At 52.8% G+C, this 23,501-nt stretch overlaps 1 protein-coding gene across 1 annotated transcript in view; it reads left to right on the forward strand.

Annotated features, from left to right (window-relative positions):
- Grip2 (glutamate receptor interacting protein 2) overlaps positions 1-20,741 on the forward strand; it is a 29,676-nt gene extending 8,935 nt beyond the window's left edge. The window contains exons 4-24 of the mRNA XM_038319543.1: positions 158-303; positions 944-1,030; positions 1,726-1,801; positions 2,698-2,843; positions 3,643-3,790; positions 3,875-4,044; positions 4,691-4,813; positions 5,138-5,281; positions 7,069-7,255; positions 7,673-7,818; positions 8,423-8,503; positions 8,731-8,797; positions 8,889-9,034; positions 10,052-10,196; positions 12,046-12,185; positions 12,693-12,872; positions 13,617-13,788; positions 14,824-14,929; positions 18,055-18,198; positions 19,623-19,769; positions 20,583-20,741. Of these exons, the coding sequence (XP_038175471.1) occupies positions 158-303; positions 944-1,030; positions 1,726-1,801; positions 2,698-2,843; positions 3,643-3,790; positions 3,875-4,044; positions 4,691-4,813; positions 5,138-5,281; positions 7,069-7,255; positions 7,673-7,818; positions 8,423-8,503; positions 8,731-8,797; positions 8,889-9,034; positions 10,052-10,196; positions 12,046-12,185; positions 12,693-12,872; positions 13,617-13,788; positions 14,824-14,929; positions 18,055-18,198; positions 19,623-19,769; positions 20,583-20,741 (2,860 nt within the window). The remainder of the gene's footprint in view (positions 1-157; positions 304-943; positions 1,031-1,725; positions 1,802-2,697; positions 2,844-3,642; positions 3,791-3,874; positions 4,045-4,690; positions 4,814-5,137; positions 5,282-7,068; positions 7,256-7,672; positions 7,819-8,422; positions 8,504-8,730; positions 8,798-8,888; positions 9,035-10,051; positions 10,197-12,045; positions 12,186-12,692; positions 12,873-13,616; positions 13,789-14,823; positions 14,930-18,054; positions 18,199-19,622; positions 19,770-20,582) is intronic.
- The last annotated feature ends 2,760 nt before the right edge of the window (positions 20,742-23,501 follow it).

Raw genomic sequence — 23,501 nt, forward strand, 5'->3', positions numbered from 1 at the left:
GCGCCGTCCCACCCCCTTGCTGTGTGGGCCTTAGGCAAAGGAAGGACCGCTCTGAGTCTCAGCTCTCTGAGGATCCAGGGGTGGGGTGGGGTGGTATGAATGTTGGTACCCAGAGGCTAGCATTGGTCCAACGTGGGCTCTGGCTTTCCTGCTTTAGGAGCGACCTACTGAACGTGGGCGACTACATCCGCTCAGTGAATGGGATCCATCTAACCCGGCTCCGACACGACGAGATCATCACCCTGCTGAAGAACGTGGGCGAGCGCGTGGTGCTGGAGGTGGAGTATGAGCTGCCCCCGCCCGGTGGGTGCCCTTGGACGGGGAACTCTGTCCACTGCCTCAGGCATAGGGGGACACAGCTGCCTCCCTGTCCAGGCCTAGGGGGGTTCGGGGTCACCTAGACAGGGTGGGTGAGATCTGGAGGCTGGCCACACAGGCTAGGGCATGCATAAAGTATGTTGTCACCTGGTGGTGGGACCCTGCTCATAAGTTGGCATTTTACATAGTTGGGTAGAAGGGAAGGTCTGACGACAGGGACTGAATGACCTGCTCCCTGCCCCATGGCTTCCGATCCCACTGACCTGCACTGATTACAGTGGCCTAGGACTTCTCCCAGTTCTGAATTTTCAAAGTTGGCCTGAAATGTTAACTGGAGTAACTGGAAGCAAGCCTGGCCCGGCCACCAGTCTCACTGCATCCTGTGCTCTGCTATGGCCCTCATGAGCATGGTCAAGTCCTCTCCACTGTCCGTGGTGGACTAGGTGTGGGTAGAGACGAGGACGTCCCAGCACCTCCCCCTCCTCTGCCTGTAAAGTAGAGAGAGGTCAGCTGTTGCTGTGACTCTCTGACTGGTCGCTTGGTTCTCCTGGAGTGAGCCTTGGGCACTTCTGCCAGCACAGAGACGTGGCAGAGAAACTCAATGGAGGCCTTGATTTCTCCATAGCTCCCGAAAACAACCCAAGGATCATCTCTAAGACAGTGGATGTCTCCCTCTACAAGGAAGGCAATAGCTTTGGCTTTGTTCTCAGAGGTCAGTGTGACAGTCTTTCTTGGAGTTGAGATGATAAGAACAAGGTCATTGAGAAGCCGTGCATGCTCCCTGTCACATTAATGTGACAAACATTTTGCTTAGATATTTACCCACTTGTTTAACTTTAAATCTCTCAATCTTTCTCTCTCTCTCTCTCTCTCTCTCTCTCTCTCTCTCTCTCTCTCTGTGTGTGTGTGTGTGTGTGTGTGTGTAGAGCATGACACGTGTGTAAGGGTCAAAGGACAACTTGTAGGAGTCGGTTCTCTCATTTCACAGCATGTATGGGTTCAGTGTTTCAAACTCAGGTCATGAGGCCTGGCAGCAAGGATCTTACCTGAGCTATATCTCAGTAGCCCTTGCTTAGGACTTTAAAGGATCCTGGACCACTGAGTCAAACATTAAATGAAATATCATGAGAAGCGACATGTATGCATGACTTGATGAGAGCTCAACAACAGAAATGGGGAAAGCTGGGCCAGACTCATAACAGAGTTTGGAGTTACCAAGTAACTGAGGCAAAAAGGAAGAGAGGATGAGCTCACAGGAGACACACGCTGTTTGAGAGGATTTGGATTGTGTTTCTTATCCCTCATCTCACTTGTGGGGAGGGAGGCGGCCCAGGCTGGTGTCAAGGACTTTGTTTACCAGGAGAACAGTGGGTAAGAGATTCCTGCTTCCTGTTGAATTCTGTCCAGGAGGTGCCCATGAGGACAGGCACAAATCCCGCCCATTGGTCCTGACTTACGTGCGACCTGGTGGCCCAGCAGACAGGTGAGCCTGCATCCTGTGGCCACTTGACATGTGGATGTGTGGACATGTGGACACTGTGGTCATCTGAGGCCCTGTGTTTTCACATCACTTCCCAGGAGGGGACAACCTGCCCAGAGTCACTCAGGGATTCAGTGGAGGTGGCTAGGAGAGACCCCAGCTTGCCTCTTCCTAGGGTCCTCCTGACTCAGCCTATGACAAAGTGCTCTGGCCCCTGTGACTGGCCATTGCTGGGACCATCTGTATACCCTCTTATGACCCAGCAGTGCCTGGCTCCTCCCATCAGGGCCGGGAGGACAGGGTGTGGGATAGGAATATGTGCCTGCCCCTGTCCCCTGACCTCTCACCCTTCATCTCTGAGCAGGAGACTCCTGACCATTTTAAGAGAAGCCTGGACCCAGCTTGCTGTAGATCTAAATTTGTCCTTGGTCTGAGGCCCTGCATGAGTCGCTATTCATAGAACCTCCTGGAATAGCTTTGGCACCTGTCAGGGGTGACATTCCAGGGCAGGGATTAGGCCCAGACTGGAGCCCAGCTGAGTTCTTTCCCAAGCTCATCTGTCACTAGGCCAGAATCACTACTGGAAAGTAGGGGTGGGGACAATGGGAGGAGACTCTACAATGGGCAACATGGTATTTATATACCACCCACCCCTTCTCTGATGCTGTGTGTCCCCAGTCAGGTGAACACTCTCTCTGGGCTGTGGTTTAGGAGGTGAGTGAGTAGCCTCGAAGAACAACGGCAGCTCAGACATGCTGTGGGGTAGAGGGCATCAGAGCTAGTTTGGCACATTTTACCTGCCCTTTCTGTCTGTTCAGCCCCAACTCCTTCAGGCTTCCCTCCCCACACTGCCCCATCCCTGTGCCCTTCAGCTGACTGGGCTTTCACCTCCCCCACAGGGAAGGCTCCCTGAAGGTGGGTGACAGACTGCTCAGCATAGATGGGATCCCACTGCATGGGGCCAGCCACGCCACTGCCATAGCCACCCTGCAGCAGTGCAGTCATGAGGCCCTTTTCCAGGTGGAGTACGACGTGGCCACCCCAGGTGCGCTGGAGTCTGAGGGTAAGGGCCGGGGCAGGAAGAGGTCCCAGAGGCTCAGTACTACTTCGTACTGTGTGATCTAAGGCCAGTACCTTAGCTTCTCTGAGCCTCTTGACTATGCCAGGCATCTCCTGATCTCACTGGGGAACATGCAGGAACAATACAGGTGAACTCTGTGGCCTTGTGGGGAAGGGATGTCTGTTAGCATACTAGGTAAGTTAATATATGTTAGATGACAGAGAAAAGAGCAAAGAGAGAGGGGAAGTGCATGTGTGTGCACAGACACATGCAGGCGAGTGTGCACACATATGCGCACGAGCACACACACACAATCCACCCCCCCCCCCCCCACACACACACATGCACACAGATAAGCAGCCTAGGGCATAGCCTCTAACTAGGGCTTGAAGTGAAGGAGTGAGCCTTTGTGGACGCTCTAGGCAGGATGAACTGGAGGTGCAAAGGTCATGGGGGAGAATATTTGGCCTGAGAGTGAGGGGCCAGGTTGGCTGTAACAGATGGCTGAGTGGGGAGAGACCAGGACAAAAGTGGAGGTAGAAGCCACAGGGCTCCAGGAAGTGACTAGCTGTCAGAGAGAGCTGATGAGACCAGGATGCTTGGGGTGCAGCAGATAGAGGGTGTTTCTGAACTGCCATGGAGGCCTGACCCGATTTGCTGGTGGCTGTATGTAACTTTTCCCTTCCATGCCTCCCCCTTCCTCAGCAGCGAGGGTTAAGGACGGCAAAGCTAGTTCAGGTGGGACACTGAACACATTCTAAGGTTCTTCTTTTTCTTTTTCCAGACACAGTGGCCAATGCTTCAGGCCCGTTGGTGGTAGAAATAGCCAAGACCCCAGGATCTGCCCTGGGGATCTCTCTCACCACCGGCTCCCACCGGAACAAGCCAGCTATCACCATCGACCGCATCAAGCCAGCCAGCGTGGTGGACAGGTGAGGTGAGGCAGGGGTGCGCAGGGCAGAGGCAACCTGTGGCTCTGTCCACTGGACCAGCCACTCTGGGCTCCTGTCCTGCAGGAGTGGTGCCCTGCATGCTGGAGACCACATCCTGGCCATCGATGGCACCAGCACGGAACACTGCTCACTGGTGGAAGCCACCAAGCTCCTGGCCAGTGTGACTGAGAAAGTACGGCTGGAGATCTTGCCTGCACCCCAGAGTCGTCGGCCCCTCAAGCCCCCAGAGGCAGGTAGGCACCTCAACAAGTCTGGGGACCTAAACCTGAGATGGGGCAGGGAGAAAAAAACGAGGCACCAGAGTTCCAGGATGGAAGCCTTGAGCTGACAGGAGGACTGTGTGATGCTTGTACACTAACTGCCTGCCACACTTGGCAGGGAAACCCAGCTGTGGGAAGGACTATGTGGGGGCCCATGACGGACTTTGTTGACTTAAAGTCTGCAAAGGGCCTGGCTGGAAGCCCTAGGGATTCTTTCTGAGGAGGCGGCCACTCTCCACGTCTCATTATATATAGCCGAGAGAGGAACCCAGATCAGGGAACAAGGGCAGCCAATCTCTGGCACCCCATGGGGTTCCATGCTGCTGCAAAAGTTTAGGGGGCCTTGTGAACACAGCCTGCTGTGCCTCTTCAGTCTCTCCAAAGGGGCTTCTGTGGGTAGCACTCATCCGGGAATCTCTGAGCCCAGGGCCTGGCCTTCTTACCTGTTACTGTGGCTGATGCCTGGGTGCCGTGCTCAGCGCATAGTGGGCGGCAGGGTGTTCTGTGCCTCGCTGGCTTGGGCAGTGCAAAGGTTTTGGATCTCACCGTTGGTGTGCGAGGACAAGTCTGCCTGATGGCTCCAGACATCCGTGACCCTTCCCTCTCCTCTCTGCTGCAGTGAGAGTACAGAGGAGCGAGCAGCTGCACCGCTGGGACTCCTGCAGCCCCTCTTGCCACAGCCCAAGGCCAAGCCACTGCAGGGCCCCCACCTGGGCACCTGGAGGCCAGAACCAGAGCCGATGTAACGTACCCACTGCTGCAGCAATGCTGCCGTCCTGGTACCCCTTTCTGGTGGGCAGTGTCTGATGCATAGGGAGGGAACCGACACTGGAGCAGAGGGCTGCCCCGTGTCATTAGCCTGTCCCCAGAGGCCCGTGGAAATCCTAGTCAGGGAGGCCCAGAGCAGGAAAAAGACCTGTCCAAGGCCACACAGTAAGGGGCTTCGGTGAAGGGGAGACAGGATGCCTGTCTCTGTCCATGTAGCTGTGTAGTTCTCCAACCCCACTCCTGTGCAAGGGAATAGGGTCCTGCTGGGGCTCATGGGGCTGTGTTCTGGTCTTCCCAGCCTTGTCCTCAACTCCCTTCTCCTCACCAACCGTGAACCCCGCCTTTCCCTGTGCCAACGCCAGCACCCTGCCCCGAGGACCCATGAGCCCCAGGACCACAGCCGGGCGGAGGAGGCAGCGAAGAAAAGAACACAGGAGCTCTTGTAAGCTGGAGGCCGTCCCCATAGGGCACCAGTGTGGCTGAGGATGGGGCTGGGAGTGAGACTCGGGGTAGCGATCCAAGTACAACGAGGGATGGAGTTAAACAAAAATGATGTCATACACTGGAGAGTCCCACTTCTGACAGAAAGGAGCCTCTGAAGCCACTGTGTTCAGTGTCTGATGCCTGTCACCAAGGGTCACATAAGATCATTTCTGTGATATGTCCAGGGAAACCCAGAGGGACAGAAATAGGCTGAGGATAGATTGCCTGAGGCAAGATGCCGGTCCTGGGGCAATGGGTGAGGAGACAGTGACTCCTTTCTTTTCCTGGTTTGAGACGAAATCTCACTCCGTGGCCCAGTCTGGGCTAGAATGCATAGTCTTCCTGCCTCAACCACCCAAGTGCTGGGATTTCAGCCATGCACCACTAGACCTGGCTAGGGGGGGGTCTCTCGGGAGGGAATGACAATGCTTTAAGCCATCAAATAATACACTGAATGGGTGACAGCTTTTGTGTGGGGATCGTGTATCAATAAAACTGTTACCAGGAGCTAGAGAGATGTCTCAGTGGTTAAGAATGTTTACTGCTCCTGCAAAGTTCAGTTCCTAGCACCCATGACAGGCAGCTCACAATCATGTATAACTCCTCTTCCAGGGGGAGTTTACACCCTCTTCCGGCATCTACAGACACCCTCATTCACACACACACACACACACACACACACACACACACACACGCACACACATAATTAAAAGCAAAGAGGCATGTAGAATATAGAGCACAAAATACAGCACCGCCCTGAATCCGGTTTTTCTCTCCAAGTTTTAGTTACTCACAGTCAACCACAATCTAAAAATATTAAATAGGCAAATCTGGAAATAGACCATATGTTTTAAATTGTACACTGTTCTGAGTAACACAGAAAGGAAAAGCTTATGTCCATCCTGGGATGTGAGCTGCCCGGCACATCTGTCATGTATACACTACTCAACTGTCAGTCACCCTTTCTCATCTCTGTGGTCAGATGGGCTGGTGTCCACTTCTCAGGTGACACTTACTGTACTGAATAATGCCCAAAGAGCAATAGTCATGGGGTTAGGGGTGTAGCTCAGACAGTGAACTGCTTTCCTAGCATGTATGAAGTCCTCAGTTTTACCCTCAGTACTGAATAAATGGGCACAGTGGTACATGCCTGCAATCCCAGCATCCAGGATGGGGAGGTGGGAAGGTCAGAAGTTCAAGGTCATGCTACACAGAAAGATCACAACCAGTCTGAGCTATGAGACTCTGTTTCAGAATAAAACAGAAGGCACTACAGTAGTGATTCTGGTAATTTTTTGAGAATATACTGGTATAATAATTATAGTTTATCATTAGCTGTAGTTAATCTGTCTCTTCCTGGGACTTGTTAGTAGGTAAAAACTCATCATAGTGGGATGTGTCTAGAGTGTCTGTAGATTTTGGTACTATCCATGGTTTCAGGCATTTCCTGGGGTCTTGGAACACATATCCTATGGATAAAGAGGGTTCTGTAATATCATAAACAATACAGGCATCTAGAACCTCTGCCTTACAAAATCATAGTCCCTAATGCTGTCTCTTAGCCACTGGTCATGCAGGGTAGATGCCATAATGCCCCTGTACAGACAAAGAAACCCAGGCCCATTCCAGGTGGCCCCAGGACTCCTGCTTACCTGCCACTCTGGCTCCCAGACCTCTTGAGGACTCTGGCTCCGGGAGGGCTACCAGTGTGCATCTAAGCATCAACCCCCTGCCTTCGTCCCACAGTGTCACTGGCCTCCAGCACGGTAGGGCCAGGCGGGCAGATCGTCCATACAGAGAGCACAGAAGTTGTGCTCTGTGGAGATCCCCTCAGTGGCTTCGGCCTCCAGCTCCAGGGAGGCATCTTCGCCACCGAGACCCTGTCCTCTCCACCGTTGGTGCGCTTTATTGAACCTGACAGCCCCGCTGAGAGGTGAGTCTACTGCCTCTGTGGGCCTGCAATTTCGGGAGCTCTAGTCTATTGGGGAAACGGAGCCACAACTATGGGCCCAAGCTTCACAAATATACTTTTCTTAATCACCGTATTGGCCCCATGAGCAGTTTTACAGTTAAGGAAGCCAAGGCTCAGAGAGGTTGGTGCACTTGTCTAGAGTCACACAGTATGTAAACCCTACCTACCTGTCTGCCTCTGGGACTCTGTGTATATTGTAAGGACAATGGTATCATCCCTAGTGGACAGACAGAGAAACTGAGGCCCAGCAAGCTCAAGCCCTTACCTGGGGACAGGGCTGAGTCACTGAGACCAGGAGCTAAGAGTGGGCCCCCACTTTGCACCACATCTGGGGTTCTAGTCACCGGCTTCTTCTTTCCACTGGGCTCTGGGGGTTAGGTGTGGTCTGCTGCAGGTGGGGGACCGTGTCTTGGCCATCAATGGCATTGCCACTGAGGATGGAACTATGGAAGAAGCCAACCAACTGTTGCGGGATGCCGCACTGGCCCGCAAAGTTGTTTTGGAGATCGAGTTTGATGTGGCAGGTGAGTAGGTGACCCAACTGCACACACTCACTTTGGGTCCCTGACCCTCCCCCTTTTATGCTCCCTGGGACCATGCACAGTGCATGCCTAAGCCCTGCCTAGGGAGGAGTCAGGAGCCGGGAGGACGTAGAGTGGATTGCATGCAGCAGGGGCATAGAATGGGGCTGAAGGACCCCAGGCAGCGTAAGTCAGGGCTCTCTGGTCCTGGGAGTTCTACACTATGTGGACAGGACACTGCCTCCCTCTGACCTCTGTTTCCCCGTTCGTCAGACAGCGGAAGACGGGTGTGGTATGAATTAGTGATGAGATGTGAATATACCTGGGTCCAAGTGGGCCACGTTGGCTTCCTCGCTGGCCAGCATGCCCCATCTCTGGCCTCTGCCCTGTCTCTGCTCTGAAGACAGCACTCAGCTGTTTGGAGCCAAGTGGTCAGCTCTCTAGGCCTCAGCTTCCTCCTACATCAGGTGGAAGCAGCGGGGTGGAGTTGGAACGGTCACTCTCTGAGATTACCCCCTCCCGACCCATGAGAATCCAGAGTGGGTGCAAGACGCAGGTCTCTGAGCTCTTCTGGAGTCTCGCGTTACCCATGGCTGTTGGTTCACAGAATCTGTCATCCCAAGCAGCGGGACCTTCCATGTGAAGTTACCCAAGAAGCGTGGTGTGGAGCTGGGCATTACCATCAGCTGTGAGTCCTCTTGCCACCTTACCTGGTTTATCTCACGACATTGCCACAATGGGCTGCAGCCCCGTTCTATAGAAGGGAAACTGAGTCACGTAGAGGTGAGCTGATTTGCTCACAGCCACCCAGCCAGGAAGTAATGGGACCAGGAGCCAACAGTGTCCTCGCCCAACCCCACCTTAAACAGGGGCCCTTCAAGATTAAATTCACAGCCTGTCTCCCCTGCTCCACAGCAGCCAGCAGAAAGCGAGGGGAACCCCTGATCATCTCTGACATCAAGAAGGGCAGCGTGGCGCACAGGTGGGGCGCCACACGGGCAGGGGTGTGACTGCGGGGGTGGGGCACTGCCCATCTGCACCAGGCTCCTCCCATCCCCACCCCACTCATGCAGGACTGGCACCCTCGAGCCAGGCGACAAGCTGCTGGCCATTGACAATATCCGCCTGGACCACTGTCCCATGGAAGACGCTGTGCAGATCCTGCGCCAGTGTGAGGACGTGGTCAAGCTGAAGATCAGGAAGGATGAGGACAACTCAGGTATGTGCCTAGGAGACCATGGCTGATGGCCAGCTGCGGGGACAGAGGGGCTCTGGGAGGACTTCTGTAGACATCCCTTTCCCCTGTTCCAGGGCCCTCGAGCCACCGTGAGGTTCTCCAGATTGTGAGGTGTGCAGGGCTGATATCTGAGCAGCTTGCAGGTTGCAGGGTTGACTTTAGTGTAGCAGAGGCAGCCTGAACTGGTGGGAAGGGAGAGGCGGAAGGGGGTGGTGAGGAGTGCTGTAAATGGGGTGTCCGAGAGGGGGTGTGGGACCCTCACCCTGGAGAAGCCACTGGTGGCCAGTTTTGTTTTCCTTCCTCCTTGTCTCCTGTCCTTATTCCTTTCTTGCTTTTTTTTTTTAAAAAAATTATTTTGTCTTTTTATTCATTGTCTTTGTTTATCTTGTTTCTATGTGTATGGGTGTTTTGTCTGCATGTAATGTCAGTGAACCACGTGCATGCTTGTTGCCCAGGGAGACCAGAAGAGGGAGTCAGAGCCCCTGGAACTGGAATTACAGGTGGTTGTGAGCAGACATGTGGGTATTGGGCATTGACCCCGGCCCTCTGGAAGAGCAACAAGTGCTCTTAACTCCTGAGTCATCTCTCCAGCCCCTCCTTTCATTTCTTCCCTCTTTTCTCTGTCTTTACCCTTCCTTCCTCCTTCCCTCCTCTTCCTCCCTCCTTTACCCTTCCCTCCTTCCTCCTTATTTTCTCCCTTTTCCTCCTTCCTCCATCTTTCCCTCCCTTTTCTCTCACTTCTCCTTGCTATAAATCTTGAGTTGCTCTGGGTGGCATGTGAATCTGTGTTTTCAAATCTTGGTTCCATGTTCCTGTAGGTTTTTTTCTTCCTTCCCCTCATGGCTTCTGGGCAGCAGGCTGGGGGCCTGAGGTGCCTGAGCAGGTGTGTGAGGGGTTGATGGAGTCCTAGGTGGTGGGGAGAGCGCTGAGCCTGGGGAGGGGTGGGTCCCAGCCCCGCCCCCTCCTGGGCCTCACCCTCAGGAGCCTGTCCACTCTTAGATGAGCAGGAGAGCACGGGCGCAGTCAGCTACACGGTGGAGCTGAAGCGCTATGGTGGACCCCTGGGCATCACCATCTCCGGCACCGAAGAACCTTTTGACCCCATCATCATCTCTGGCCTCACAAAGCGTGGCCTGGCTGAAAGGTAAACTTTGGGATGACATGGGGAGGACCTGGGGATCCTCAGGGAGCAGAAGGTGGGCTTTGGAACCAGCCGATCTGATTGTTTACTTCCGTTTCAGCATCAAACAACTCAAGGATAACCACTTCCTCTCTGAGCACTTACTCCCCATCCTTCACAGAGATTTTGGTCCAACCCAGTGGCCAGGACAGAGGAAATGAGGACAGAAGGGCCCAGGGGACCAGAGCTGAAGGGTCCAGTCAGGGCAGGGCTGGGCTCACCTTCAGCTGCCTCCCAGAGTCTATCCCCGTAACAGCCAGTACTCTGGGGTCTCTGTGCGTCTGAGTATCTGGGGTAGGGCCCCGTTGATAGAGCCCCACGTGAGGCTTATCCTGAGTCCCTGAGGTTGCTGGTCTGCCTGCTACTCTAAGTGTCTCTGGGGCTGTGCCAGGGAAGGAGCCTTGAGAGGAAGGTGTCCTGACTGCCCCTCAGTGGGGTGGGCAGAGATGAAGTGGGCCCCAGGTGAGTGAGTCCAGCTTTCTACCTCAGCTTTGCCAGGGGTGAGTCAGGGGTGCCAGGAAGTGTGAGTTCCCCTGCACAGCAGGGCGAAGTGCCAGCTTGAAGGGCGAACTTCATAGAGTCCAAGCACCCAGCCCAGCTGCCTAGGCAGGGTCCAGACTCAGGCAGGGCTGCTCTGGAGCGCCCTCTACTGGACTCTAGAGAGACTGCAGGTGCCTAGTGGCCCACGCTGACTCTGGAGGGCGGTTCACAGCCTTCTACCCAGGGCCGGGTAGCCCAGAGCAGCTGCGGGACAACCTGACTTGCTCTCCAAACTGGCTTCCTAGCTGTCACATTCAAAAAACTAAGCGGAAAGAAATTAATCTTAAATAAATATGCACTTCGACATGTACCCAATATGCACTTTTTAAAGCTAGCGTGCAAATTCACGGGTTTCATCATGACATTTTCATATGAATATGCCATTGTTGCATTTTGTTCTTATCCCCCCTCCCCCACTGCCAAACATCTATCCCTCTGCCCCCCTCTTCCTGATCCCCTTCCTTCTCTTACATAGCTCCCCTCCTGTTCAGGTCCCAAGTGTCCACCCATTAGCCTCTATATTTCCCTGTGTCCCTGCTCCCATCATGGTCCTCTTATGATCTTTTTAACCCCTCCTCACAGATAGTTTTAACTCTAGCTTCCACATATGAGAGAAGACACATCATTTGTCTCTCTGAGTTGGACTGATTTTGCTCAATTTAATTATTTTCATCTGTTTTTCTTATAAATTTTGTTTTTTCCTCTTCAAGCAGTGTTACCTTGAACTCACAGAGATCCGCCTATCTCTGTCTCCCAAGTTCTGGGGTTAAAGGCGTGTTGCTACTATGTCAGGCAGCTATTTTCAGGTTTTTGAGAAGCCTCAACATTGACTTTCCTAGAGAGCTCCAGGCCAGCCTGTGCTACATAGGCCAACCTGTGCTACATAGCAAGACCTGTCTCAAAACAAAAGAGAAGAAGAAGGTGACTGACTTTAAGTTGAACCAATAGAGGTAGAAAGCCTGGAATCTGGGGGAGAATTGTTCAGCAGAAGTTCTGAGGATGGCTTGGATCTCTCACCCCTCTCTTTCTCCTCCACCCCTCCCTCTTTGTCTCTCCTCCCACCTCTCTGAGACAGGGCCCCAGGATCCTGCTCTGCCTCTGGAACACTGAGCCTACCAGAGTGTGCTGCTTTGCCTGATTAGCCTTCCTCCTGCACAACTGGGGCCGGTCAGGCCTGTGCCTTGGGGCCTCTGCAGGGTATCTGGAGGCAGGACCGACACACTCTGAGACTGTAGCATTTGGGCCTCATGTGTGCTCTGTGCTCCCTCCTCAGGACTGGCGCCATCCACGTGGGGGACCGCATCTTGGCTATCAACAGCGTGAGCCTCAAGGGCCGGCCCCTGAGCGAGGCCATCCACCTTCTGCAGGTGGCAGGGGAGACAGTCACACTGAAGATCAAGAAGCAGCTGGACCGTGAGCCTTGCCCCTTCCTGGGGACTTCCTGGCCTACACAGGAAGGGCAGTCCTGGGTCAGGCTATGTGTCACCAATCTGGAGAGGGGGTGGAACCAGCTGATGAGGAGGCTAAGAGAGAGAGGCCCTATGCCATGGTGGCATAGTGTGATATGGGGTAAATTCTGGGTCTAAACCATGCTCCTCATTGCTTCCTATCTCTTCAGGTTCCTACATGTTCCTATGTCCTATGCTCCTATGTGCTGTGCACGCCACAGTTTACCTGAGTCATGGGGTCTTCTGTTAATCTGGCCTCCGTCGTTGTTCACCATATGGCCTTTGACCTATTGCTCAACCTCACACACCTCTGTTTTCCCATCTGTGTGATGGGTTTACTTACTAGTATGCCCCCCCCCCTCCACAGCAGCAGCCAGGTTGTCAAGTGCCTGAGAATTCCCAGAAGTAGGGAAACTAAGGCTCACAGAACACCTGTCTCTGAGGTCACTGATGATGCTCCGTCTCTTCCCAGGTCCCCTCCTCCCCCGCCAGTCAGGCAGCCTCAGTGAGGCCAGTGATGTGGACGAGGACCCCCCCGAGGCCCTCAAGGGAGGCTTGCTGACAGCCCGCTTCTCACCTGCTATACCCAGTGCGGACAGTGCTGTGGAGTCCTGGGGCAGCTCTGCCACAGATGGTGGCTTTGGGGGCTCAGGTAATGGGCCCGGGCCCTTGAACAGGTTTCTGTGAAGGTGATCCCACTGCCTGGTCTTCTTGGCACCTTCTGTCCTAGCTGGCCTTTTCCTTCAGAGGGAGCTCCCAAGGGTAACCTGACTAACTCCGCCCTTCACCCGCCCCTCAGAGGCATCCGCAGTCCTGTCTTTCCTTGCCATGAGCTGGGGACAGAGCAGCTTTTATTCCTATGTCTCTCTCCTTATCCCCATGCCTAACACACAGTAGGTGTCAATTCCTGTTCGTTGTGTCCAGTTGAAGATGAGAAGGCAGACAATGTCCTCCTTGCCCATATGGCTGAGGCCCACTGGTGCTGCCCTCTGGCCTGTGTGGTTAAGGCAATTAGCAGAGAAACATCTCTGGGTTCTTGGCTTCAGGGAGGGCCTTTGGCTCTCCCTGAGTGTCCCCATCCCAAGCTCCAGGGAACGCTCATCCTCAGGGTTCCTGTAGGTCTGTCTGGGTGTGGTCAGATCTGAAACTCCATTTCAAGGAGGCCCTTTAGCAGGCCAAGCCTGTGGAGCTGACCGTGGTGCTGGAACTTCAGTGTTAACTGCTGGATGGATGGATGTTCAGGCGCTTGCTGGAGAGACAAGGACTCCTGGGTCTCTCAGTGGAAACTTGGGCCCAAGAAGGGCACATATCTGCCCACTGGTATCCAATTTCTGGGAACAAAGGGGAGCAAGGCAAGGATAGAGAGAAGGCCCACACCCCTCTCTCCACCCGCCAGGTTCCTACACTCCACAGGTGGCAGTCCGGAGTGTGACTCCCCAGGAGTGGCATCCCAGCAGACTGAAGAGCAGCCCCCCACCCCTTGAGCCCCGGAAGACAAGCTACACACCTGGCCCCACTGATGAGAGCTTCCCAGAGGAGGAGGAGGGGGACTGGGAGCCGCCGATGAGGTCTGTAGTGGGGACGCTAAGCTGGGGGTTGCCAGAGGGTGGCCATGCCAGGACGGGGGAGCTAGGAAGACAGAGGAAGATCCCCGGCCTGAGGAGCAGAACTGGGGCAGAGAGGGCATCTGTGGGAAGATGGCAGCAGACATGTCCTGTTGAGACAGCAGTCCGACTTGTTCCTCCTGAGCCTGTGAATAGCTGTGCTCGAAATCACAACACAGACTCAGAATTTGAACCCAGACTCCTCCTCAGATCAGGTTGCAGGAGGCATGCCTCTCAGTTCATAGCCACCTGGGCTGTGCGTGTTACATGTGTATGACTGGGCTCCTACAGCAGCCAGCTCCCACAGAGTGGGTCCCCACAAGAAACACCCATGCCTCCTCTGCCTGGACTCACCCCTCTATCTCCACTGCACTGTCCTCCTTAAAAGCAAAGCCAGGCCTTTGAGAAATGAGGACTTTGTGAATCGCTGTGTGGTGAATGGCCAAGGGCTCTCTGAGAGCTGTCAGGGGTCCTGCAAGCTAGGTGTTAGCTGCGGATGGGCCACACAATGTGGCCTGGCCAGGATGGGTGCCTCCCACCCCTTCCCCAGCACAAATAACCCATTTTCTCCATTCATCTGTGTCCTGGCTAGTTCTGGCTCTGTTCTGTCACTGTCCCGTGGTGCCATGTGTCTGGGTGGGATCAGACTGTCTTCTGGGGCTATCCCATGGATCTTTCTGTCTGTCTCTGTCTTCTGTCTGTCCGTCTGTCTTTCTTCCCAGGCGTCCTGTGTCATCGCTCTCCACCCCGTCTCATCTGCCCCTGTTATAATTGGCCACCAACAGTCTTGGTCGCCCCTAACTGCGTCTCCCCCCACATTCTGTGTCACCAACCACTGCCCTGGGGCCCCAGCACTGCCACCGAGGACACCCGCCTGCCTGCCTGCCCGCCCTATGGCCCCTGGAGCCCAACACTGGGCCCTAGGCCACGAAGACTCCTCAGGCCCAGCCCGCCCACCCTCCCGCCTGCCAGGAGTTGACGCTGTGGTTCCTGTTGCAGCCCAACCCCTGGCCCCGCCCGAGAGGAGGGCTTCTGGAGAGTGTTTGGAGAGGCCCTTGAAGACCTGGAGTCCTGTGGACAGTCAGAACTGCTAAGGGAGCTGGAGGTACTGTCACCTGACCAGAGGGCCTGTGGGGTACCATGCCTGGACACACTGTAGGGCTGGGGGAGGCTACACATCAATGGAGTCAGGTTCCTGTGTCACCTGGGGATGTGTAATACCTATATGTCTTGTTGCCATGACAAAAGCCACTTTAGAAAGGAAGGGTTGGGCTGGAAGTGGCTCAGTGGTTAAGGCACTTATTCAGATCCCAAAAATCCATATAAATGCAGAGTGGGCATGGCAGCCTGTCTGCAAATCCCAGCCTCTAGAAGGAGATGCCAGGGGATCCCCAGGCCAAGCTAGTTAGCAAGCTTAGCTATTATCGACGAGCTCTGAGTTTGATTAAGAGACCCTGCTGCAATGAATAAAATGAAAGAGCAATTCTGGTGGGGGGCGGTGATTTTGGACATCAACTTCGGAACTCCACATGCCCTCAGACATACATGCCTGTGCACTCCCACACATGTGCACATATACCCATGCAAGTATGCTTACCCACATATGCATGTCACATCTACACATGTGAGGAATGGGAAGGAGGAAGGATTTGTTCTGGCCCACACTACAGGACACAGTCTATCATGGCAGTACATGAAGCCTTGGCAGCAGGAGGCTGGGGGTGCTGGTCGCTGCGTCTGCAGTGAGGCAGCAGCGGCTTGAATGCTGTGCTTGGCTCTGTTGTCCCTTTATTCAGTCCAGAGCTCCAGCCCCTAGGTCAGAGCCACTCACATTCAGAATGACAAAGCCATTCTGAGCTCAGTTTGGGGAGCAATTGAAAGCTCTGTTTCATCTGCTGCCACCCCCACCCCCATTTTATTCCAGCATTGTTGACTGGGGGCATTCCCCATTCATCAGCCTTGCCAATTACCAAATTAAAAAAACGCAACAACCCTGTTTTGGTTTTTCAGTATTTCCTGTTTGTTTTCTGTCTTGCTCATTTTGATATTCATTTTCTTAGACGTGCGTGCGTGTGTGTGTGTGTGTGTGTGTGTGTGTGCGCGCGCGTGCGTGCGTGCGTGCGTGTGTGTGTGTGTGTGTGTGTGTGTGTGTGTGTGTGTGTGTGTGTAGTAAAGATATTCGTCCTGGTTTCTTAGCTATTTAATCTCCACTCTTCTTTTTTCATATAATATATTTTCAAAGCTATGAGTTGACCTGTTAGCACTGAGTTGGCTGTGACCCTACAGTTTTTGTTTGTGGACTCTTGTTGTCTACTCTGTATCAAATATTTTAATGGTTTCCACTGTCAACGTGAAACCCTTGAAATTTACAGAAATGCATGTTGTCTTAGTCAGAGTTTCTACTGATGGGATAAACACCAGGACCAAAAGCAACTTGAGGAGGAAAGGGTTTCTTCCACACCATAGTACATCGTCCAGGGGAGTCAGGATAGGAACTCAGGGTTTCTATCCTGGAGGCAACAATAGACGCAGAGGCCATGGAGGGGTGCTGCTTGCTGACTTGCTCCTCATGACTTGCTCAGCTTACTTTCTTATACAACCCAGCACCTCCTCCCAGGAGTGGCACCTTCCACAGTGAACTGGGCCCTCCCCCATCAATCTTCAAACAGGAAAATGGCCTGCCTACAGGCCAATCTGATGGAGACATTTTCTCAACTGAGGGTCCATCTTCCCACACGACGCTAGCTTGTGCCAGGTTGACATAAAAGTAGCCACCACAGGGGTTCTAACTGCTAATTGCCTTCCTTAATCTCCCTCCCAGCTCACCAAGCCTCTCCTTGACGGTATTTATCACAATATTAACCCAATTCCTAGAATTTGTTTCAATTTCTGTATTTTTAATTTCCCCAACATCTCTACTTTTCTTTTTTTTTTTTGCTTGTTGGTTGGTTGGTTGGTTTTTCGATACAGGGTTTCTTCTCTGTAGCTTTGGAGCCTGTCTTGGAACTAGCTCTTGTAGACCAGGCTGGCCTCGAACTCACAGAGATCCACCTGCCTCTGCCTCCTGAGTGCTGGGATTAAAGGCATGCGCCACCACCACCCAGCTAACATCTCTGCTTTTCACGTCTTAAGATTTTCTTTCTTAACGTCTTTTATTTTTTAGCTTCTTATTTTTCTGTATGTTTTAGACAGACTTACATTTTCTCTTGCATTTTCTATTAGTTCCAGCCTACGGGGTTCAGGTTTGCCTGTCGTGTCTCATGTGGTCTTGGTTCTGGTCTGCCTATCATCTACTGTGGTCAGAGTGGAGGTCACCTATCTGTTTTGTCTGTGGTCGGGTGGGCTTCTCAACTTCGTTGTTGCAACTGCTTCAGCTGCAGTTGCCCGTGCACTCTTTGCTCTGTGGTGTGGAGTGTCTCTGAGGTCTCAAGTCTTTGAGCTTCACTTGTCCCAAACCGGGTTTTGCCTGCATGTATATGTGCCCTACATGTGTGCAGCTCCCACAGAGGCTAGAAAAGGACATCAGAACTCCTGTCACTGGTTCCATAGGTTGTGAGTGCCAGGTAGGGGCTGGGGACTGAATCCAGGTTCTCTGCAAGAGCAGCCTGTGCTCCTTGCCATGGTCCCACCATGTCCTTTCTGGCCACCATTCCCTCCTGAGCACACACATCTGTTCATGTGACATTCTTCACCCGTTACTTGCTCCCGAGTCACCCTATTGTCGTCACATACTTACTGTAAGCTGCAGGGTGCTGGAAGACCCTTCCTCTCCAGGCTTTCCTACAGCCCAGCTTTGCTGTGTCCCCTCTGCCAGGGGCGCTCTTCTCTCCCCTTCCTGTTTGAGATATTAGCTCTGGCAGCATCGCTGATCCCTCCCTCTGTCCTACCTCTCCCTTCCCCTGTGCCTTGATGATATGAGCTGAGGCTCAGATCCCTAACTGTGGAGTCAGTTTCTGAATTCAGATTCTCTCTCTAAATCTGCTTGTCTGTAAAACAGAGAAAACAGCTCGGTACCACAGAACGTGAGATGAGTTAAACTTGTAATTGCTGAGAACTGAGCCTGGCACAGAGCAGATGTTAGTCTGCTGTTAATCCCCAGAGGCTCTTGTTCTGATTCTGTGATTGGCCGATGACCCACCTCCACTGTGTTCACCCTGTGACCAAGCACCTGCCTGACAGAGTCAGTTGGAGTAAGTATATGGTGTCTGAGTGACAGTCATGTTCCCACAGGCTTCCATCATGACAGGCACTGTGCAGACTGTGGCTGTGGATGGCAGGCCTGGCCCTCGACCTTGGCGCCGGAGCCGGGAGGTCCGAACATCCTCTGAAGACCTGCAGGAGCTGCTGTTGCCAACACCCCTGGAGATGCATAGGGTGGGCACTGGGGTTGGGAGATGCAAGTAGGCACAGTGTGGGCACGGGGGTGCCTGGCAGCAGGAAGAGCTTACCTGCTTGGGATACTGAGCCCCTTGTTGAGCTTGATTCTCCCTCACTGCAAAATAGGGGCTAGAAAGGGGACTTAGCTGTTGAGAGCACTGGCTGCTCTTTGGGGGACCCAGGTTTGATTTCCAACACACACACCGCAGTTAGAAAGCACTGGTAATTCTAGTTTCATGGAATCTGATGCCCTCTTCTGGCCTCCAAGGGCACCAGGCACACAAGGGGTATGCAGACATCCATGCAGGCAAAACATCAAATACATAAAATAATAAAAACTTTAAAAACCCAAACCAACCAAACAACAATAACAAAAACACCCAGGGATTTTTATTAGGTTTTCTGTAACTCTCACTATCTGGATAGTTACACCACACACCTATGCATAGACATGCCTGTGATACACTTTTGTGATTCATTTTCAGCAGTTATTATCCCTGTATGCACATACACATATACAAATGTGTATGATACATACATACATGTATATACACAGGAAGGTTACATTACATATAGGCATATATGTGTGTATATACAGTTAGTCCTCCCTACCTACAGGCTCTGAATTCAGACCACCAACCATGGATCAAAAGTATTCAGAGAAAAGCTGGGCATGATGGTATAGGTCTTTAATCCTAGCACTTTGGAGACAGAGGCCCTCAGACCTCTGAGAGTTCAAGGCCAGCCTGGTCTACATAGCAAGCAAGTTCCAGCCTAGCCAGAACTACATAACAAGACCCTATCTAAAATAATAAAATAATAATAATAATAATAATAATAATAATAATAAACAGAAAAAATCTGTACTGCACATAGGCTGGCTTTAGACCTCATTCCCGGAGCAGTGCAGGTAAATCACCAACCATGAGCTAGGAGGTCTTAGAAGCCCCTTGGAGAAGACTTGAACATGTGGGCAGACAGGCACAGGTTCTCTACAGATCCTACACCACTGAGCATCTGCAGATTTGGGGGTCCTCACAGAATCCAGGAGCTGGCACCCTGCAGATCCCAAGAGACCACTTTGCATGCCACCGTAGGCAGATGACTGACATCACCTTCCTGCCACCAGCTGCATCTCTTGTACCTGTGGGTATCTCTGTAAGAACCAAAACATCACAGCACATGCCAAATCCAGGGGTTTGCCCAGGGTGATGAAAACGCTATGATCTCCTACTTCCCTTTTTAAGGGACCCCCGAGCACAGGGACCTGCGGGCTGCACGTAGCAAGGCCAATATCATAGGGCACAGGCTCAATAGGCTGCTGAGGGCAGCCTGGAGTAGGGCCAGCCAATAGGCTGGATCTGTATCCCAGGACGTAATGGGGACTGGAGGGAGCAAAGGCCACCTCCTCTTCCTCCCAGGTGACCCTGCACAAGGACCCAGTGCGGAACGACTTTGGCTTCAGCGTCTCAGATGGCCTCTTGGAGAAGGGTGTCTATGTCCACACTGTGCGTGTGGATGGGCCAGCCCAGCACGGAGGCCTACAGCCCTTTGACAGGCTCCTGCAGGTAACTCAGGGAGGTCCCAGCACTGGCCCAGGGACAGAGCTCGGTTCTCACTGTGAGGGTGCATGGAAAGGCCAGGGGGCTGAGTGGGGTGAGGTTGCTCACACAAGAGCTGAGCTTCCACTCGCTGTTGACTACCTGGCTGACAGAGGGCCTGCCTGTCTAGAAACGGCTCCCTTAGACTCCATGGTGTAGGAAATCGCTTCCATTTTTTTTGTCCTGCCTTCACTCCAAACCATTACATGACAGGTTCCTTTTTAGTCTACTGGCCAGAACCAATCACATGGTCTTCTAACAGAAAGGGAGCCTGGGAAACAAAGTTAGCTGTTCCTAACTTAGCCTCCAAGACTGCCCTTCCCTTGCTCCAGCTATTTTTGTTCCCTTGTTGATCTTCTTGTATTTGTTCTAAATGTACTTATGTTTTGTCCTAAATCTGGGTGGGGTCAGGACTTCAGGAAAATCACACATTTTGATAAAAACCGCGGTTCTTGCCTCAAAGGGGGTTTTACCCTGGGCCATGAATGACTGAAATCAACACGACTTGTAAAAGCATTAGTGGATCTATCAGGTAGGCTGGTTACAGCACGTCAGAAAGCCATGTTTTAGATCTCTGATGCCATTCTTAGTTTGGGGGTTGGTGGAAACTAGCGGTCACTTGATTGTTAAAAGGACGTTAGGTCAGATAGCTCAAGATAAAGTCTGAGCTTTGGTCCTGCCACGTTCTAGCCTCTCTTCAGCTCTAGTCTTACAGGTGCAGCTTCTTTCTAGAGAATGTTCATTTACGGGGACTCTGTCCCTTGGCTGTGTACTGTGCAGGTCAACCATGTTCGCACTCGGGACTTCGACTGCTGCCTGGCGGTTCCACTCCTGGCGGAGGCTGGAGACACCCTGGAGCTGGTTGTCAGTCGTAACCCACTGGCACAGAGTCGCCGGACACCACGAGCACCAGGACCCAGCAGTCCCCAGATGCTATGAGGTCATCACGTAGCTCAGCTGGAGGAGTGGCCCCCGCTCATCCACTTGTGGGTCCACAGATTCCACACCCGGCAGAGTGGAATCATCAAGTTGGATCTTCAAGATGTTCGGTGAACCCCACCTAAAAGTGGTTAGCCCTGCTGCTCAGCCAAGAGAGAGTTGGGATTCCTCCAGATCCCTGCACGGTCACCTCAGAGCAGTGACAGGAGCGGGGACAGCCCTGCTCCATGTGTTAACTAGAGTGCGCTACCAGTGTTTCCCATCCTGAGAGGGGAAGAAGCAGGAGGACAGTCCTGAACTGTGGCAGGAGATGTTTGGTGATCCAGCTGTTCAGGTGGTACCCGGTCACACAGAGACGCTGCCACCAGGAAGGATGTGGCACAAGGAGGATAGTGTTCTCCCAAATCTTGGTGTTCTGAGAGCCACCAGCATCTAATGACTGCAATGAGAAACCCCAATTAGGAACATCTGGGGTGCCAGAGAATGCTAGCCCCTTCCGTCAGGTTGGCAGCTCAATTGTTTCAGCTTCGTGGGTGACTCTGGACCCCAGAGCAGAGCTGTGGCCATCAACCCCTCCTGCTCCACAAAACCTTAGCGCAAGTTACTACTCGGGGTGGAGAAGTCCAGGAGTGTCCACTCACCTGCTATTCCAACAGTTATAGAATCAAGGCTGGGTCGTAGCTCTGCTGCCTGCCCTACCAGTGGAGGGGAGAAGGAGGAAAAGGAAAGAGAAGCTGAGATGGAGGGAATCCAGCTGAATACAAGAGAGCAGCAGGAGGGAGCAATGTCCAAAAAGGCTATTCAAGGAGGTCCTCACTTCACAGCTGGGCGTACCAGCATCCCCTTTACTCGGGCTTCCTCCATTTCTGCCGAGCTTTCAGCTTCAAGCAGGACATAAGCCACCTCCCCGTGGTGTGGGCTGGTCTGGGGATTGGCTCTGTGTTTACCCAGTTCAAGATCTCAAGGATCCAGGGGCCTCCAACCCTACCCCATCTCCCCTTCTCTGCCCTTGAAACTCATTGCCAGAGAGACTCCCTGTTCAAGAGGACAGATGGGAGCCCAAGAAGCCATTCTTTGCTCCTGGTTCCCTTCGTGGCTGTGTGACCTTGGGTGAACCTGAGCAGATGCTGGGCCATCTCCACCTACTCACTGAGACCCCTTGGCTCTCTGCTCTTCCACGGCGTCCCCACTACCTTGCCCTTCGTGACTGCTTCCCCGGGTCCCTCAGGCCTGGGTCCAGGTAACCCAGCACCCTGCATTTACTGCCCCAGGGAACAGAGATACCACTCACTTACCATGGGCAACAAACAAATCTAGATCTTCGGCCTCGAGAGCAGGTGAATGACACAGCAGAGAGTTGACTCCTAGCCACCAGCACCCGATACTGTGTGATCTCGGGCAGATGGCTCCGTCTCTCCAGCTTTCTGGTATGTGACATAACTTGACTGTACTGTAAGGGCCTCTTGGCTTGGGAAATCTGTGTTCCACTCAAAGACTCCAGGCTCTGCAAATACAACTACTCGACCCCTGACCTCCCCTCGGGCTGAGGCTCTCCCATCTTCCCAGATGTATGCAACTAGGCCAAGCGGGTGGACCTCCTGGCCATGGCCTGAGGCCTTCTCATATGCAATACCCACCCCCTCCCGGCTTCTCACATCCCTAGCTTCCTCCCCAGTGAGCAACCTGCCTGCCTATGCATTTTGGGTACCTCCCCTGTGACACCCCTGCCCCACCCCCAGAGCTGTATTTTTCTCTGGCTAATATTAGAACATATTCCTTGTAAAGTATTTTTCTATATGGGTTTTCTTAGGGCTCCCAGGAAGCACCCAGCACACCCATGGCTCCATTGCACAGACTGGTCTGTCTGATCTGTCTGGGGCCTATGGTTAAATCTTTGTCCCACCAGGTATCAGTGACTGGGGGGATGGGGGAGGTGAGTGCTATTGGGATGAATTTTTAATAAAATTGATTAAATGCACACAGTAGGTTGTTTACTTTATAAAAAAATAACATGGCTGGTAAGGCTCAGCTTCTGTGTGAATCTTACAGCCCCTCAACTTCTTTTCATTCATTCATAAAGTGGTCCATGGACCTGAAGAGATGGCTCAGTGGTTAAGAGCTCTTAGTTCTCTTGCAGAGGACCTGGGTTTGGTCCCCAGAGCCCACATGGTAGCTTACAGCCATCTGAAACTCCACATCCAGGGGATCTGACACCTTCTTCTGACCTCTGCAGGCCTCAGGCACACATGTGGTGTACATACACACACACAGGCAAAATATTCATACACATAAAATGATGATCTAGTGGCTAAGAACATTTACTGCTCATCCAGAAGACCTGGGTTCAGTTCCCAGCATTCATATTAGACAGCTCTCAACCATCCTTAACTCCAGCTCCAGGCGACTGAACGCCCTCTTCTGGCCTCCATGAACACTGCACTCACAAGCACATACCCACCACACACACAATAAATAAAAATCCTTAGCAGAAAAAGTCAGCTGGCTGTACATCATAGTGAAGACAGTGAGCTGCTCATAAAGAGTCTTTGTAGAAGGTATAAAGAACAGTGGAGAAAACACTACCTATTGGAACAGGGTAACGAGGTCTGCAACCCAGGAAGGGCTCCTTTGAAGGAGGGATAGCCACAATAAGAATTGTAGGACAGAAGTCAGTCCAGTTAAGACCTGGAGGAAGTGTCCGTGTGTGTGTGTGTGTGTGTGTGTGTGTGTGTGCAAGTGAAACGAACTGTGCCATGAATG

The sequence above is a fragment of the Arvicola amphibius genome, chromosome 2 (genome assembly GCF_903992535.2).
Source record: "Arvicola amphibius chromosome 2, mArvAmp1.2, whole genome shotgun sequence".
NCBI classification, from domain to species: Eukaryota; Metazoa; Chordata; class Mammalia; order Rodentia; family Cricetidae; genus Arvicola; species Arvicola amphibius.